This window comes from Orycteropus afer, unplaced genomic scaffold (genome assembly GCF_000298275.1).
Source record: "Orycteropus afer afer isolate SDZICR_OR568_19922 unplaced genomic scaffold, OryAfe1.0 scaffold00611, whole genome shotgun sequence".
NCBI classification, from domain to species: domain Eukaryota; kingdom Metazoa; phylum Chordata; class Mammalia; order Tubulidentata; family Orycteropodidae; genus Orycteropus; species Orycteropus afer.
In genome coordinates, this window is record NW_006922198.1 from 555,374 (window position 1) to 571,517 (window position 16,144).

The 16,144-nt window shown below is 43.2% G+C and overlaps 1 protein-coding gene across 1 annotated transcript in view; it reads left to right on the forward strand.

The window, feature by feature from the left end:
* Positions 1-12,246: 12,246 nt before the first annotated feature.
* Positions 12,247-16,144, forward strand: part of PPP6C (protein phosphatase 6 catalytic subunit) — a 44,261-nt gene continuing 40,363 nt past the window's right edge. The window contains exon 1 of the mRNA XM_007956378.2: positions 12,247-12,321. Within this exon, the coding sequence (XP_007954569.1) occupies positions 12,247-12,321 (75 nt within the window). The remainder of the gene's footprint in view (positions 12,322-16,144) is intronic.

Genomic DNA, 16,144 nt, shown 5'->3' on the forward strand with positions numbered 1-16,144 from the left:
GGTGTCCTATGCCTAAAAAAGAAAAGAAGTTTTAGACATATACTATAATGTTCTTTCTAAGAAGAACAGAGGAGCTCTTGTGGTATAGTGCCTAAGGCATCTGACTGCTAACCAGGCGGCTAGAGGTTCAAACCCACCAGCCAGTCCTCAGAAGGAAGATTGAGCAATCTATTTTTTGCTCAAGGAGGGGCCACTAGGAGTTGAAATCAACTCAACAGCATTGAGTTTATTTTTTAAAAAGAAGAGTCACTACTCTCCTTAAAATCTTTGTTGTTGAATTTATCACTTTCATTTGAATAAGCATCACCAAATTTTTTATATAATCTTATATTTGGGAGGCAAAGTTTTTTTCTTAACATGACTATAGGGAGTAAGTTTTTTTGGGGGGGGCTAAAGTTTTCTGTGTATCTGTGATTCACTTTGGGGGAATGACACATATCAAAATAAATTTTCAGGTATCACAAGATATTTATCAAAAGATAAAACATTTTAAATGGCTGACAAATACAGAACTCTAGGATAAATCCTGGCCTGGGTGTGGAATTCAAGGTCTTCTGGACTAACCTTCTAGAATCTCCTGCTATATTAGGCCGTTTTGTTGTTCCTCTAACATGGCAGGCCCTTTTATAACTTGCAACCCTTGCTGCTCCTCCTATCTGCAATGTCCCTTCCCTCCTTGTTAATTCCTAGTCAATCTCCAAAGCCCAGTTCAAATGGCACCGCCTCAGTGAAGCCTCACCTGATTCGTTGTATTCTCTTCCACTCCCAAGTCACTTCCTTCTTCCGGGTTCTGAAGGCATCTATTAAGCAAACATCATTGCAGGAATCACTCTGAATGTAATTATCTATTTAAAAGTTTCTAGACACGATTCTGGACTGCTTTCCAGTAGCCTAAATTTCCAGAGAGTTGGACCTGTCAGATTCATCAAGGTGTCTCCAGAACCTACTAAAGGGTTAGGCATAGTGTAGAAGTGAGTGAACGGTGAATGAATGGAGGGATTAACGGATAGATAAATGAATAAATCAGACCTGCGGCCTAGGCCACTGATCGCTGTCCTCAAAGCCCAGAGCTCAGTCCGGTGGGTTTCGCGTGGGCGGAAATCTCCCCCAGCCAACCCCTTCTAGTACCATCACTGCATGGCAGCGCCTGGAGGGAGAAGACGGGTCGGGAGACACCAGGCTGGTCAATGAGGCCAGGCCGGAGCCAAAGAACCCGTTCCCAGGCCTTGTACCCCGACTGGGCCCACTCCTCTGAAGAGCCCGGGCATCTTCGCACGAGATCACGCCAGACCCTGGTCCTGGACAACCCCAGCGCCTGACTGCCTTACCTGCAGCCGCCTAGGATAGTCCAGGGCCCTAGCTCCGCCCCCTAGTTGGGGCGGAGTTGGGCCCGTGCCCTTCCCCGCCCCCAGGCCCGGAAGAGGTCCCCGGACCAACCGCTCCCCTCTCCCCTCCCCTCGGCCCCGCCCCCGCAGCAAAGGCGAAGCCCTGGAAGGAGGCGGGGAAAGGGCCCTACTCGCTTAGGGTGTCCGCTAGGCTGTCAATTTCTGGAGAACCAAACAAGCCTGGCTGTCCCTGGAGTCCTCATTCCCCGGCGGAATAAATAAATTAGGGCTACTTGGAAACGACTTACAAGCGAAATACCCGTGGTTGGGCATCCAGTCGGGTGACCCAGATTATTTCAGTAGCTGGACTATCCTAGAGAGGCTACCAGTTACATTTTCAGTTATAGTGGTTGTCAGAACTGGTGTCTGAAGGGAGAATTAAGGGTGCTTTCCTAGGTGTGAAATCACCCTCCCCGATCCTTAGGCGTCTTAAGCGTGCTCATTCCATAATTGCTGTTTGTGAGCACCTTGCTCGGTGCCAGGCACTAAGGAAAAAGACGAACACAGCTCCTGGCCTCCTGCAGATTACAATTTAACTAGAATATATTAAACACAAAAATCCCCCAAATAGCTAGATAAAATTGTAAAAAGTGCAAGAAATAAAAAGTTCATCAATGAGAGTTACCTACGTTGGGGAAGTGACTTTTCTCTATGCCTCAGTGTCCTCCATCTGTAAAATGGAGAGAATAAGCTTTATCTCACAAGATGTGGTGAGGCACCCATGAGATAAGTTTATAAAGTGCTCAGCACCGAGCAGCTGGTGCAGAGTTGGCTTTCTGTAAGGTATTTGCTGACTATGGTGTTAGATGTGTTCTCTTATGTTGGGCTGGTTCATAACCATAGGTTTCCTGTGGTTTTCCTGAAATAGAGGGGTTGCTCACTATGTCTCAGAGAAGCCCACAATCATTACTTATGAGAGCTGAGGCCAGTTGTCTGTCCTAGGGAGCAGAGGAAAAACTCAACAGCTGAAGACAGACACTACAGGAACTCCTGGAGTACAAAGCTGAAGTGAAGTACCCTAGTGAGAAGCAGTCAGGCATAAACCCTCAAAATGAAACTCATTTGTTGTCAAGTCTATTCCAACTCATAGCAACGCTATAGGGCAGAGAACTGCCCCATAGGGTTTCCAAGGCTGTAATCTTTACAGAAGCAGTCTACTACATTTGGTGAATCAAAACTGCTCAACTTTCAGTCAGCAGCTGAGCACTTAACCACCACACTCCAGCTACAGCCACCTAATTCTATGACTTTCGATAAGTTCATTACCCTTTCTGAGCCTTACTTTCCTTATCTGTGGAATGGGGATAGTAATATTCACCTTGCATAAAGAGCTGTTGCAAGGATTTGATAATACAGGTGAAAGGCCAATTTGGTAATCTTTTTGCTATTTGAAACTATAATAAAAATTCATTGACAAAATGGAACTTGAGGTCAACAAGCCTCCTCACAGTTCAAATATCCTGTTTCAAACACCAGATATCTTTTGAGTTCCCATATTAATGGGAAAATCCCCTTTAACTGTCTGCCAAACAGTTTAGGTGTTTTCAGTTATTCTACTCTCCTTCAGGAAAGAAAACCAAGGCCAGGTTGGGTCTGCCATATGTCCAGGAGCACCGAGATGGAGATTTTTGCTCAGAGAAGAATACGTTGATGCCCCTGTGTTTTTTTGGCTAGGTATGGCTGCAACAATGGGCTCAAGTATAGCGAGGATTGTAAGGATGACGCATGACCAGGCAGTTACGTTCTGCTGTGCATAGGATCACCATGAGTTGGCATCAACTCGACGGCACCTAACAACAACAAACTTCAAGGTGCTGTGCTGCAATCACCCATAAACAACAAAAATTGGAAGAGGTCTGTGGGGAAAATAGCAACCAACTTTCATTATGGCACCTATGCTTTTAGCCTAGAAATCACACTTGAGAAAGTTCTGGAAACTGAAGTCCTGAGAACTGAAAATGATTTACCCTTGTAAGTGGCAGAACAAAGAGCCCACATCACCAACTTTGGGCAAGGAAGACGAAGACTGCATCCCAGTAAGCAGGCTCTGCACAATGTCTCTACACCACGCCACCTGATGTAACTATCACCTCTTGCAAGGGCTCATCCAACAATCCCAGTTATGCTTTTGTCTTTCCTCTCTGTTGTGGCTGTCAGGAATGAGGTTTGCTCAGTGGGATGGGTTGGCTGGAGGGAGCTTCTTGCTTCTAGTTTAGGTAATGTGAGGACTGCCACCAATTTTCACTAGAAGGACATCCCCCGCCCCAGCTTTCGTTATGTATCTGGTCAAAGACCCATCAGTAAAGGAAGACAATGATAGTGGTGACACCTTCCTTTTAAGCACTTTTCAGTCTAGAAAGAAAGTTCATATCCATCTCTCTACTTGTCCAGAGGCTTAGAGGTGAAGAGTGAATTGTTAGCCCTCCAAAGAGGATGGGAGCTCTGGTAGCATAGTGGCTAAGACACTTGCCTGCTAACCAGACGGCTGGCGGTTCAAACCCACCAGCCACTCCTTGGAAGGAAGGAAGGAAGGAAGGTTGGGCAATCCTACTTCCGTAGTGATACTGCCTCGGAAACCCAAGGAGGGGTCACTATGAGTCGGGTTTGACTCGACGGCACATAACAACAACAACAACCAAAGAGGACTGTTAAAAAAAAAGTCAAACAGCAATAGCAGCAAAAATTTCCCCATTTGGGATTTTTTTTCTCCAAGAAACTCTGAGTATATTATTTCTTTACATTTTTTTTTCCCTAAAGTCTGAAATGTTACCTCAGCTGAAAGAACTTCAGCCTTCTGGTTATCAGTCAGATGCCTTAGGCACTATGCCACCAGAGCTCCCTCTAGCAATGTATAAGAGTTTCAATTCCCTAGATAGCTTGTTAATAATGTAAATAAGGTACATGGCATTCTTGTGGGGGTCGGGCCATGGATAAAAGGTGTATGGAACCCTAACATGGGGATTGGTTAGGTTTGCCACCCTGCTAGGCTTAAAATGAGCCATCTCAGAAGTGGAAAGAGAGATCTCCCTGACATTAAGACAGAAGAAGAATCAGGAGTGGGGCATTTCCTTGGAGCCAAAATCCCTGTGCTGGATCTCATTGGCAGAGTGACAGCAGAGAGACAGCAGCAACAGAGGCAGCAGAACCAAGAGAACGGAATGGGACAGAATGATAGGCTTCCTGGCCCCCAGAACAAGAAAGCTGAGTGCCTTCAGGGAGGAGGCTTGCTGGTGGAGTGGGGTGCCTCTTTGGGTGCCATTGGCAAAGCTAAAGAAATTTATTTTAACACTGGTCTGTGCAAGGCAGAGGCCAAGGCCAGAGAGAAGTGTGCCTACAGCACACTGAGAAGAAGTTGTCCTGATTGAAGAACTGTATCCTGATTGGTTTCTGATCCTAATTGTAACCTGTTGCTTTGCTAATAAACCTCATATCTCTTTTTACATATTTTCATGTGCAAAATAACCCAAAAAAATAAAGAATAAAAAAAGAAAAAGAAGAGTTCCAATCCCCTTACATCCTTGCCAGCATTTGTTCTTTTCTTTTTGATCAGTGCCATTATGTAGGGGTGAGATAATATCTCATTGTAGTTTTGATTTGCTTCTCTCTAATTGTGGGAGATAGCATGATATAATTTTGCTAGACCAATGATTTAGTCACTGGAAATACCTTTTTGAATAATATAAACAGCGACTATACATATGGACCTCATTGAATGGAATACACAGAAATCAAATGACTACATCTGTGTCAAGAGACGATGGAGAAGCTCAATATCATCAGTTAGAATAAGGCCAGGGGCCAACTGAGGAATGAACTATAAATTGATCACATGCAGTTCAAGTTGAAGATGAAGAAAATTAAAACAAGTCCACAAGAGCCAAAGTACAAACTTGAGTATGTCCCATCTAAATTTAGAGACCATCTCAAAGATATATTTGATGCACTGAACACTAATGACTGAAGATCAGACAAGTGGTGGGATGACATTAAGGACATCATACATGAAGAAAGCAAAAGAACATTAAAAAAACAAGACAGAAAGAAAAGACTAAAATGGATGTCAGAAGAGACTCTGAAACTTGTTCTTGAAAATAGAGTAGCCAAAGCAAATGGAAGAAATGATGAAATAAAAGAGCTGAACAGAAGATTTCAAAGGGCAGCTAGAGAAGACAAAGTAAAGTATTATAATGAAACATGCAAAGACTTCGAGTTAGAAAACCAAAAGGGAAGAACACACATGGCATTCTCAAGCTGAAAGAACTGAAGAAAAAATTCAAGCCTCAAGTTGCAATACTGAGGAATTCTACTGGCAAAATATTGAATAATGCAGGAAGCATCAGAAGAAGATGGAAGGAATACAGACAGTCACTGGACCAAAGAGAAATGTTCAACATTCAACCATATTTCAGGAAGGTTGTATATGATCAAGAACCTGTGGTACTGAAGGAAGAAGTCCAGGCTGCACTAACGGGATTGGCAAAAAAACAAGACTTCAGGAATAGATGTAATACTAATTGAGATGTTTCAACAAACAGATGCAACGCTGGGAGTGCTCACTCATCTACACCATGAAATTTGGAAGACAGCTACCAGCCAAATGAATGGGAGAGATACATTTTGTGCCTATTCCAAAGAAAAATGATCCAACAGGATGTGGAAATTATTCAATAATATCATTACTATCATATGCAAGTAAAATTTTGCTGAAGATAATTCATATATAGTTGTAACAGGGAACTGCCAGAAATTCAAGCTGGATTCAGAAGCAGATGTGGAATGAGGGATGTCATTGCTGATGTCAGATGAACCTTGGCTGAAAGCAGAGAATACCAAAAAAATCTTACCTGTGTTTTATTGACTATGCAAAGGCATTCAACTGTGTGGATCATAACAAATTATGGATAACATTGTGAAGAATGGGGATTCCAGAACACTTAATTGTACTCCTGCAGACAGAACCTGTACATAGACCAAGAGGCAGTCATTCAAACAGAAAAAAAGGGATGATACTGTGTGGTAGTTATGTTTGTGTGTCAACTTGGCTGGGCCTGGCTGAGTGGCTGGGCAGCTGGTGGTAGTTATTCCCCATGATGAGATAGCCATCAACTCCATGGTGGGATCTACCACAAGCAGCTGAGTAGCTGCTTTTGGGATGTGGTCTGCTTCCTGTATATAAAGAGAAGCCTTGGGAATGGTCTCTAGTGCATAGCATGCTTGGACCCTGCATGTAGCTGGGTCTTTGTTCAGCAGCCTGCCATGCTCTGCCGACCTTGGGATTTACAATGGCCTTGAATTAATGACCTGCTGTGTGGTTTGGTAACATCAGGACTGTGCCTTTTTACTTGTCAACCTTGGGCTTGGCAGCCTCAGCAGCCAGCAGCTGTCTGAGTGAAGAAACGCCTCTAGCTCCAATGGGCTGGGAGCAGGACGCAGGGCTGGACCCCAAGGTTGAGGGGCTTTCACCCAGCCCCTAGAGCCTGGAACTTTGAACGTGGACTTAAAACCTCCAAATTGTAAGAATAAACAGTTTGTTAAGGCCATCCCATTTGTCAGAGCAGTACTAGGTAACCAGAACATAGTGTGTGATTTAGAATCAGGAAAGTTGTGTCAGGCTTGTATCCTTTCATCATACATCTTCAATCTGTATGCTGAGCAAATAATCTGAGAAGATGGACTAAATGAAGAAGGCAGTATCAGGATTGGAGGAAGACTCATTAACAACCTGTGATATGCAGATCACACAACCTTGCCTCTTGAAAGTGAAAACCTGAAGAATTTACTGATGAACATCAAGGACTACAGCCTTCAGTATGGATTATACCTCAACATAAAGAAAACAAAAATTCTCACAACTGGGCTAATAAGCAACATCATGATAAATGGAAAGAAGATTTCATTTTATTGGTATTCAGAATTAACGCCCATGGAAGCAATAGTCAAGAAATCAAGCAATATATTGCATTGGGTAAATCTGTTGCAGAATACTTCTTTAAAATGTTAAAAAGCAAAGATATCACTTTGAGGACTAAAGTGTACCTGATGCAAACCACGGTATTTTCACTCACTTCATATGCACGTGAATGCTGGACAATGAATAAGGAAGACCAAAGAAGAACTGATGTCTTTGAATTACAGCATTGGCAAAGAATACGGAATATACCGTGAACTGCCAGAAGAATGAACACATATGTTTTGGAAAAAGTACAGCCAGAATGCTCCTTAGAAGTGAGGATGCTATTCCCTGAGACATGGCCCTTGGTCACCCTTCAGATCTAAAATTGAACTCACTCCCATAGCTCCATTTTCAGTTAAACATTAGGCAGTTCTGCAAGGTGAACAGTAACTCTGTTGTTGTTGTTGTTGTTTTGCCATCGAGTCGGCCCCGACTCATAGCGACCCCTCCTTGGGTTTCCGAGGCAGTATCACTACGGAAGTAGGATTGCCCAACCTTCCTTCCGAGGAGTGGCTGGTGGGTTTGAACCGCCAGCCTTCTGGTGAGCAGTCAAGTGCCTTAGGCACTATGCTACCAGAGCTCCTGAACAGTAACTCTAGGAAGGTACAAACTTCTTCGAGCAAGCAACCATTGGAGATCAAAGGTGAACATTTGCCCAAGGACAAAGTTCAGAAGGCAGGAGGGTAAGGAGAGAAGGAGGAATGGAAAGGAGAAACACAGGGAGGAAATGGGAGGAGTGATGTTACATTGAAAGATTGCCATCAATAACATGAAACAAAAGGTGTGTGAATTGTTGAATGGAAAACTCTTTTGCTCTGTAAACTTTCACCCAAATCACAATAATTTTTTTTTTTTTTTAAGTTAGGATGGAAGACTGCATCTCATGTACTTTGAACATGCCACTCCTCAGAAGGAAGACTGAGCAATTTACTTCCATAGAGATACTGCCTTGGAAACCCAAGAAGGGGTCGTTATGAGTCAAATCCAACTCAAAGGCAGTGAGTTTGGTTTGGTTTTTTGGAATCCCTGGAGAAGAACATCATACTTGGTTAAATAGAGGGTCAGTGAAAAAGAGGAAGACCCTCAAGAAAACAGAATGACACAGTGAGTACAACAATGGACTCAAATATAACAGCAACTGTCAAGATGGCAAAGGACTGAGCAGCATTATATTCTTTTGTGCATAGGGTCACTAGGAGTCAGACACAAATGACAGTAGCTAACAACAACAATGGCTAATTATCACAAGCACCTTTTCATGTATTTTTCTAGATTCATCCTTCATACATTCCATGTTCCATTTATAATGGATATTTGCACCTGTTTGTTCCCATTTTGAGTCATGCCACATCAGCAAATAGAGGTCCCAAAAGCTTTACTCCATTCACGTCATTAGGGTCGACTCTACATTGAGGAGGCAGCTCTCTCCCAGTTGTATTTTGAGTGCCTTGTGACCTGAGGGTCTCATCTTCTGGCGCTGTATTGGGCAATGTTTCAGGGCTATTCATAAATTTTTCCAGTAATATATTAGACAGTGTTTCAACGCTATATGTAAGGTTTTCACTGGCCAATCCTTTGAGAAATGGATGGTCCCTTCTTTCTTCTGAGTATGTCTTAGTGTGGAAGCTCCGCTCAAACCTGTCTATGATGGGTGACCCTGCTGGTATTTGAAATACTTGGTGGCATAGCCTCCAGCCTCACAGCCTCCAGCCTCACAGCAACATGCAAGCCACCATAGTACGATAAACTGACAGACAAGTGGTAGATTTTGCCTATAGAATCCTTCAACATTACAACTCGAGGCTTGAATTTTTTCTTCAGTTTTCTCAGCTTGAGAAATGCCAAGCATATTCTTTCCTTTTGATTTTCCATCTCCAAGTCTTTGAACATTTAATTATTACACTTTATCCTCTCCGGCTGCCCTTCGAAATTTTCTGTGATTTTTTTATTTCATCATTTCTTCCATTTGCTTTAGCTACTATGTTCAAGAGCAAGTTTCAGAGTCTCTTCTGACATCCATTTTGTTCTTCTCTTCCTTGTCTTTTTAATGACTACAAAAAGGGCAAGGAGGCCACATGTTCTGACCTCCTCTAACCCTGCAAGAGGAAGACAGGATTACCAGCAGTAACCCAAGGCCTATTCCTGCCAGGTCAGACATGCTGCCTCCCCCCTTCCAGCCCTTGCTCCAACTGTTCCTCCCAAAGCACCCACCACCTCTCTCCTGGGTTCGATAATTCGCTGCAGTGGGCACACAGAGCTCACAGATTATGGGGCTTATTAGGGAAGCACCAGGCTACAATTCAGGTTCAGGAAAAATGCTCAGGCTCTCTGCCAGTCCACCATCCCTCAGCCAACAGTCTCTCACAGTCTCTTTCCCAGCAGTGCTGGTCCCTCGGTGTCACACTCAGCAATGCGTGTCTCTTGCGTTTCTTTCCCAGCAACGCGTGTCTCTTTCAGGGGCGCGTGTCTCTTTCGGCAGCACTGTCTTCCTCAACCAGCAGTCAGAGAGAGCTCTGCCTCCAGGAGGCCTCCTTTTGAGCCCAGAAGGGTGGTCAAACTAGCCAATCACAGCATCAGAACTCTAAGCACAGTGAGAGAGAGTGGGAACCTCCCAGAACATTGTATTGTGCCACGTCCAACAGAAATAACCCAGGTGGATAGCTTCAGCAATCAGGAGCTCCTCAGTTGGTCATAGAAAATCCCACCTTGGAATTTACAAAGACTCATGGGTAGAAAAGCCACACTAAGTAATTTACTACACCGCAATGACCCTTTGCTTTCTCATGTCATTCCACAACTAGTTTCATCTTTGGTCACTGGTGTTCAATGCATGAAATCTATTCTTCAGATGGTCTCTAAATTCAGGTGGGATATACACGAGGTCATATTTTGGCAGTCATTGTTGTTATTTTTTGTTGTTAGGTGCTGTTGACTTGGCTCCAACTCACGGGTACAACAGACCTTAGGTACAACAGAACAAAATACTGCCCGGTCCTATGCCAGCCTCACAATCCTTGTTATGCTTGAATTCATTATTGGCCTTGTGGACTTGTTTTAATTTTCTTCAACTTAAATTTGCCTATGAGCAATTGATGGTCTGATCCATAGTGAGTTCCTGGCCTTGATCTGACTGATGCTATTGAGTTTCTCCATTACCTCTTTTCACAGCTGTAGTTGATTTGATGCCTGCATTCCACTTGGTGAGGTCCACATGTATAGACACAGTTTATGTCGGTTAAAAAAGGTATTTGCAGTGAGTAAGTTGTTGGTTTTGCAAAATTCTATCATGCAATCTCCAGGGTCATTTCTATCACCAAGGCCATATTTTTCCAACTAACAATGATTCTTCATTTCCAACTTCTGCACTCCAATCACCAGTAATTATCATTATATCTTGAGTGTGTGTTCCATCAATTTCAGACTAAAGAAGTTGGTAAAAAATCTTCAATTTCTTCATTTTTGGCTTTAATGGTTGGTGCATAAATTTGAAAACAGTCATATTTGGTCTTCCTTGTATGTATATGGTTATTACCCTATCACTGAGAGCATTGTACTTCATGATAGATCTTGAAATATTCTTTTGGATGATAAATTCAACATTATTCTTCTTTGTCATTACCAGCATAATAGATTGTCTGACTCAAAATGGCCATTACCAATCCATTTCAGCTCACTAATGTCTAGAATATCAATCTTTAAGCATTCCATTTCATTTTTCACAATTTCCAATTTTCCTAGATTCATAATCCATACATTCCACATTCCAATTATTAACAGATGCTTGAAGCTGTTTCTTCTCATTTTGCGTTGTGCCACATCACCAGTGAAGGTCCAGAAAATTTTACTCCCTCCATGTCATTAAGGTAGGCTCTATTTTGAGGAGGTCTTCCCCAGTCATATTTTGAGTGCTTTCCAACCTGAGGGGCTCATCTTCTGGCACTATATTAGGCAATGTTTTCTTGCTATCCATAAGGTTTTCAGTGGCTTCCCCGCCCCCCCCCGCCCCCCCCCAAGAAGTGGACCTGGAGATGTTCTTGTTCCTAGTCTGTCTTAGTCTGGAAGCTCCACTGAGGCCTGTCCACCATGGGTGGCCCTGCTGGTACTTGAAATACCAGTGGCATAGCTTTCAGCATCACAGTAACACTGAAAGCCACCACAGAATGACAAACTGACAGACGAGTGTTTGACACACACATATATAATATATTCTTGCCCTCATGGGACTCACACTGAAGTATGAGCCAGCAGACCTATTTTCCAATCTCAGCTCCACTGCTTATTCACTGTGCCATTTTGGGCAGGTTCCTTAACATCTCCTGTTTCCCTATCAATCATTATGAGGATTACATGGAACAACAGCATCTGTAAAGCATTTAGCGTAAGAAACATTTGAGTATTTGTTTTCCATTCTTCCCGAACGAAGATTGGGAGTCTGACATCTCTGCCATAGGTTAGGCAAGGTTTCACAAGAGGAGAGTGCTTAGAAAGGCAGAATGAGAAAGCAGGAAATGGCTAGAAAGCTTACTTCGCGGTTTTTCATAGGAAAATCCTCGCCGGGTCCCCAGAGGTGAAAGTCTGGAGGGAGGAAAAGAAAAAAGAGGTATAGCTTATCACAAATGCAAACTACAAATCCCAGCATTACCCGCGGAAGAGAACTACAATTCCTGGCCGATTTCGCTTGTCTGGCCGAGGGGGCTCTAGGGACCCGCACCTGGGATTGAGCCAGAGAGGGTGTGAGCCACTGAGAGGCAGCCGTGGGGAATAGGTTTAAGATTTCACTACACTGCGCAGACGCCTCCCTCAAGGCCGGACGTGACGTAGGAAGAGTTCCGGCTTCGGCCTCTGCCGCTGCCGCCGCTACTACAGCTGCCGCCGTCGCCGCCGTCTTTGCGGCTTGTTATTTCTAAAATGGCGCCCTTAGATCTGGACAAGTATGTAGAAATAGCGCGACTGTGCAAGTACCTGCCTGAGAACGACCTGAAGGTGAGCCTGGCCCTGGCGGGAGCCGTACTTGCGGGGTTTGCTCCTTCCGGCAGTGGGGCTCCCTGCGGTCCTCCCTTCCTCCCTCTTCCGTGCCCCTGTCGGGTATCCCGTCCCGTAGTGGTGGAGGGCCCAGTGTGGTGCAAAGCTACCCAGTCCGAAAGTCCAGGAGGCCAAATCCTTTAAATGCCGTCTTGATTCCCTCAGCAGGGATCCCAAGGGAAGTCGCAGCCCCTGCTCGCGAATCGCCCCTCCTGGCTCTAAGGGCTGCCCCAGGACTCCGAGCTCTAACAGTTATGGTTAGAAGTATACTCCCTAACCTCCCTCCCAACCTTCAACTCCCGGTCTCCGAGAGTCCGAACAGAAACCCAGCGGGAAGTGTTCACGGGATGGGGTCGTCTCTACTAGAGGTGACAGGAACGCGGGTGGCTGGCATTTGACAGGAGATACCACTGGCGTCCCGGAACGCAGACCCAGAATGTTTAGGTTACTGAAGAATGGAAAGGAGCTTGGCTAGAGCGGTTTGGTAGTGATTTGAGAGAATGTTAAGTTTTCTTTTCCACTTGCTGTTCAGGAGTGTTGGTTTTATTGTACTGATTCATAATGTGAATTATGTTTCGGAGTATGTTATTGAGCTAATTCAAGAGTTTTCCTTGAAGTAGTAGGACCTCTACTTCTAAATACAAATACTTTTCTATCCTTTAAGTCGTTCCCCACAATTTCTTCTTACCTGAAGACTTCATTTTCTTGGTTTTCTAAACGAGCTGAGTTTTCCTTGTTACTGCCCAGTCTCAGTAAGAGTAATGTATGTATGGCTAAAGGAATGAATGTAAGAGTAAAGGCTTTTACGGCTTTGTATACTGCTTTTTGGAATAGTGTTTCGTTATGCTTGCTAAAACCAATGCATAGGTGTCTAGAAGTATTTACCAGCTAGTGCTAATATCGGTTTTATTTGTTCAGTAAACTTTGATCTGTTTGTGGTTAAGTGGATGAAGTGATGGTCGTCTGTGTTCTTTTTATTCTTTAAGGTATGTGTTTAAAGCAATTTGCTTTTGTCTTTGAATTCTTTCTATTAAGGAGGAGATTACTCTCTTTTTCTTTTGTTACCTCCCGTGGTACAGGAAATTGATATTTAATACAACATCAGTCAACAAGTATGCAAAATGTTTAAGGACTTGTGCTGTTGGGAATGTCACTGAATTGTACTTATATATGTTAATTATATATGCTATATGATATGATGCGTAGTGCCTAAGGCACTTGACTGCTAACCAGAAGGCTGGCGGTTCAAACCTAACAGCCACTCCTCGGAAGGAAGGGTTGGACAGTCTACTTCCACAATGATGCTGCCTCAGAAACTCAAGGAGGGGTCGCTGTGAGTCGGGTCCGACTCGGCGGCACATACCAACAACAAATGATAGGGGAGAGCTCTGGTGGCATAGTGCCTAAGGCATTTGACTGATAACCAGAAGGCTGGCGGTTCAAATCCACCAGCCACTCCTCGAAAGGAAGATAGGACGATCTACTTCGGTAGAGATACCGCCTCGGAAACCCAAGGAGGCGTCGCTATGTGTGGACTGGACGGCAGTGAGGTGTGTTTTTTTTTTTTTTGCTGTATGATAGGGAAATCATTCTTGTGCATTTTTTTCCTTTTAAGTAGCATCATTTAATTTAAGTGAGGAGAAAGCAAATGTTACTAATGTAGCCTTTCATGGTCATTGCACTCCTTGAGACATTTTTGTCTCAAGTTTTGTGGCTTCTTTCTGTATGTTTTTTTAGGAAACAGGAATGTAACCAACATTGGGACCCAATTAAGGGGAAACTTACATCACCTCTTTTGGTGGCATTATTAATTCCATAGGTGAAGTTGATTATTGTATATCAATGAATTGATGTGGAATTTTGTTTTCTTTTTATTAACCATATGTGAAGTTGTCTTAAGCTTTGTGTTTACAAGATACTCACTTAAGGAAGTAGTAAGCCATTTCATTTTTTTAAAAAACAATTAGACTGTGCTTATAGCTTGTATTCGTTTATAAGTAAACATCTTTTTTAAAAATCTAGGCAGTCACTAAGGTGCTGTGGTGGTGCTGTGTAAAGCCTTCGACTGTTAACCAAAAGGTCAGCAGTTTGAACCCACCAGCTGCTCTGTGGGAGAAAGATGAGGCACTATGCTTTCCTAAAGATTTATAGCCTTGGAAACCCTATGGGGCAGTTCTCCGCTGTCCTATTGGGTTGCCGTGAATTAGAATCAACTTGATGGCTTTGGGTGGGTGGGCAACTAATGAGAAAAATGAAGCTTAGTTTTTTTATATAAATAGAGACTTTCCCTCTTTGTCTTAGAAATGTTTTCATCAGATCAGTTTACTTGTGCTGCTCACCTCTGGTGTATTAAAAGAAATTGAATTTTGTTTTTGTTTCTTGGCATGAAGTGGAAACTAAAATTAGTCAGGCCAAGAAAGTATTCCAGGAGCATCATGTTTTAGGTCTCAGAGACAAAACAAAAGATTCTGTCAGATGAGGGAAAGAAATTACTGGGACCAGTTAATGGTCTTAATGGAAAAGATATATGTGTGTTAGTTTTAAATTAAGGAGCTCTGGTGGTGTAGTGGTTAAGGCATTTGACAGCTAATCAAAAGGCTGGTAGGGTAGTTCAAACCCATCCTCTAGTCTGTGGAAGAAAGATGAGGGAATCTCCTTCAGTAAAGATGTACAGCCTTGGAAACCCAATGGGGTTGCTATAAGTCAGATTTGACTCGATAGCAGTGAGTTTGGTTTGATTTTGGAATTTTAAATTGATTAGAAGTTGGAGGTACTGGAACAAATAGTAAATGCATAAACCAAACCCACTGCCGTTGAGTTGATTCTGACTCATAGCAACCTCCATTGGGTTTCTAAAGCAGTCAATTTTGGGGGAAGTAGATTACCTCATTTTCTCTGGTGGCATAGTGCCTAAGGCATTTGACTGCAAGCCAGAAGGCTGGTGGTTCAAACCCACCAGCCACTCCTCAGAAGGAAGATTGGGCAATCTACTTTCGTAGAGATACTGCCTCAGAAACCCAAGGAGGGGTCACTATGAGTTGGAAAATGACTTGATGGGAGTGAGTTTGGTTTTGGTTTTCCTTTTCCGGAGTGGCTGGTGAGTTTGAACTGCCAACCTTCTGGTTAGTAGTCAAAAGCCTTAGGCACTATGCTACCAGAGGTCCCAGTAAATGCATACCAAAAAAAAAAAAAAACCTCTCACTGCTGTAGAGTCGGATGCATGTTGTTCTGTGCTGTCGAGTCAGAATTGACTCGCAGTGAGCCATCCTTGGGTTTCTGAGGCAGTATCACAACGGAAGTAGATTGCCCAACCTTCCTTCCGTGGAGTGGCTGGTGGGCTTGAACTGCCAGTCTTCTGGTTAACAGTCAAGTGCCTTAGGCACTACACTACCAGAGCTCCTAGTCGGAAGCATAGGATATTCTAAATGTAATCAAGATTTCTCTTTAACTAAATTGGAAGCGGGCAGATAACTACACCTGGATGAAATTTAACGCTTTTGAAGGAATATGGGTAAAATAAGTGAAAGAGAAAGGGACCAAATGTTACCTTCTTTATAAAGAGCTCATGTGATTCTCATCCACAAGAAAGATTTAAGGAAAGGCTTTAGAAGGTATGTATCCCATACTTGACCAAGTGGGAGAATGAATAATAAAAGGCAGATTTACTGAGTACTTGAACTTTAGAGTTTGTTTTGGGAAGGGATTCGAACTTTAGAGTTTGTTTTGGGAAGGGATTCTGTAACTTGGAAATTGTCCTATCTCTTAGTCTTTTTTTTTTTTTTTT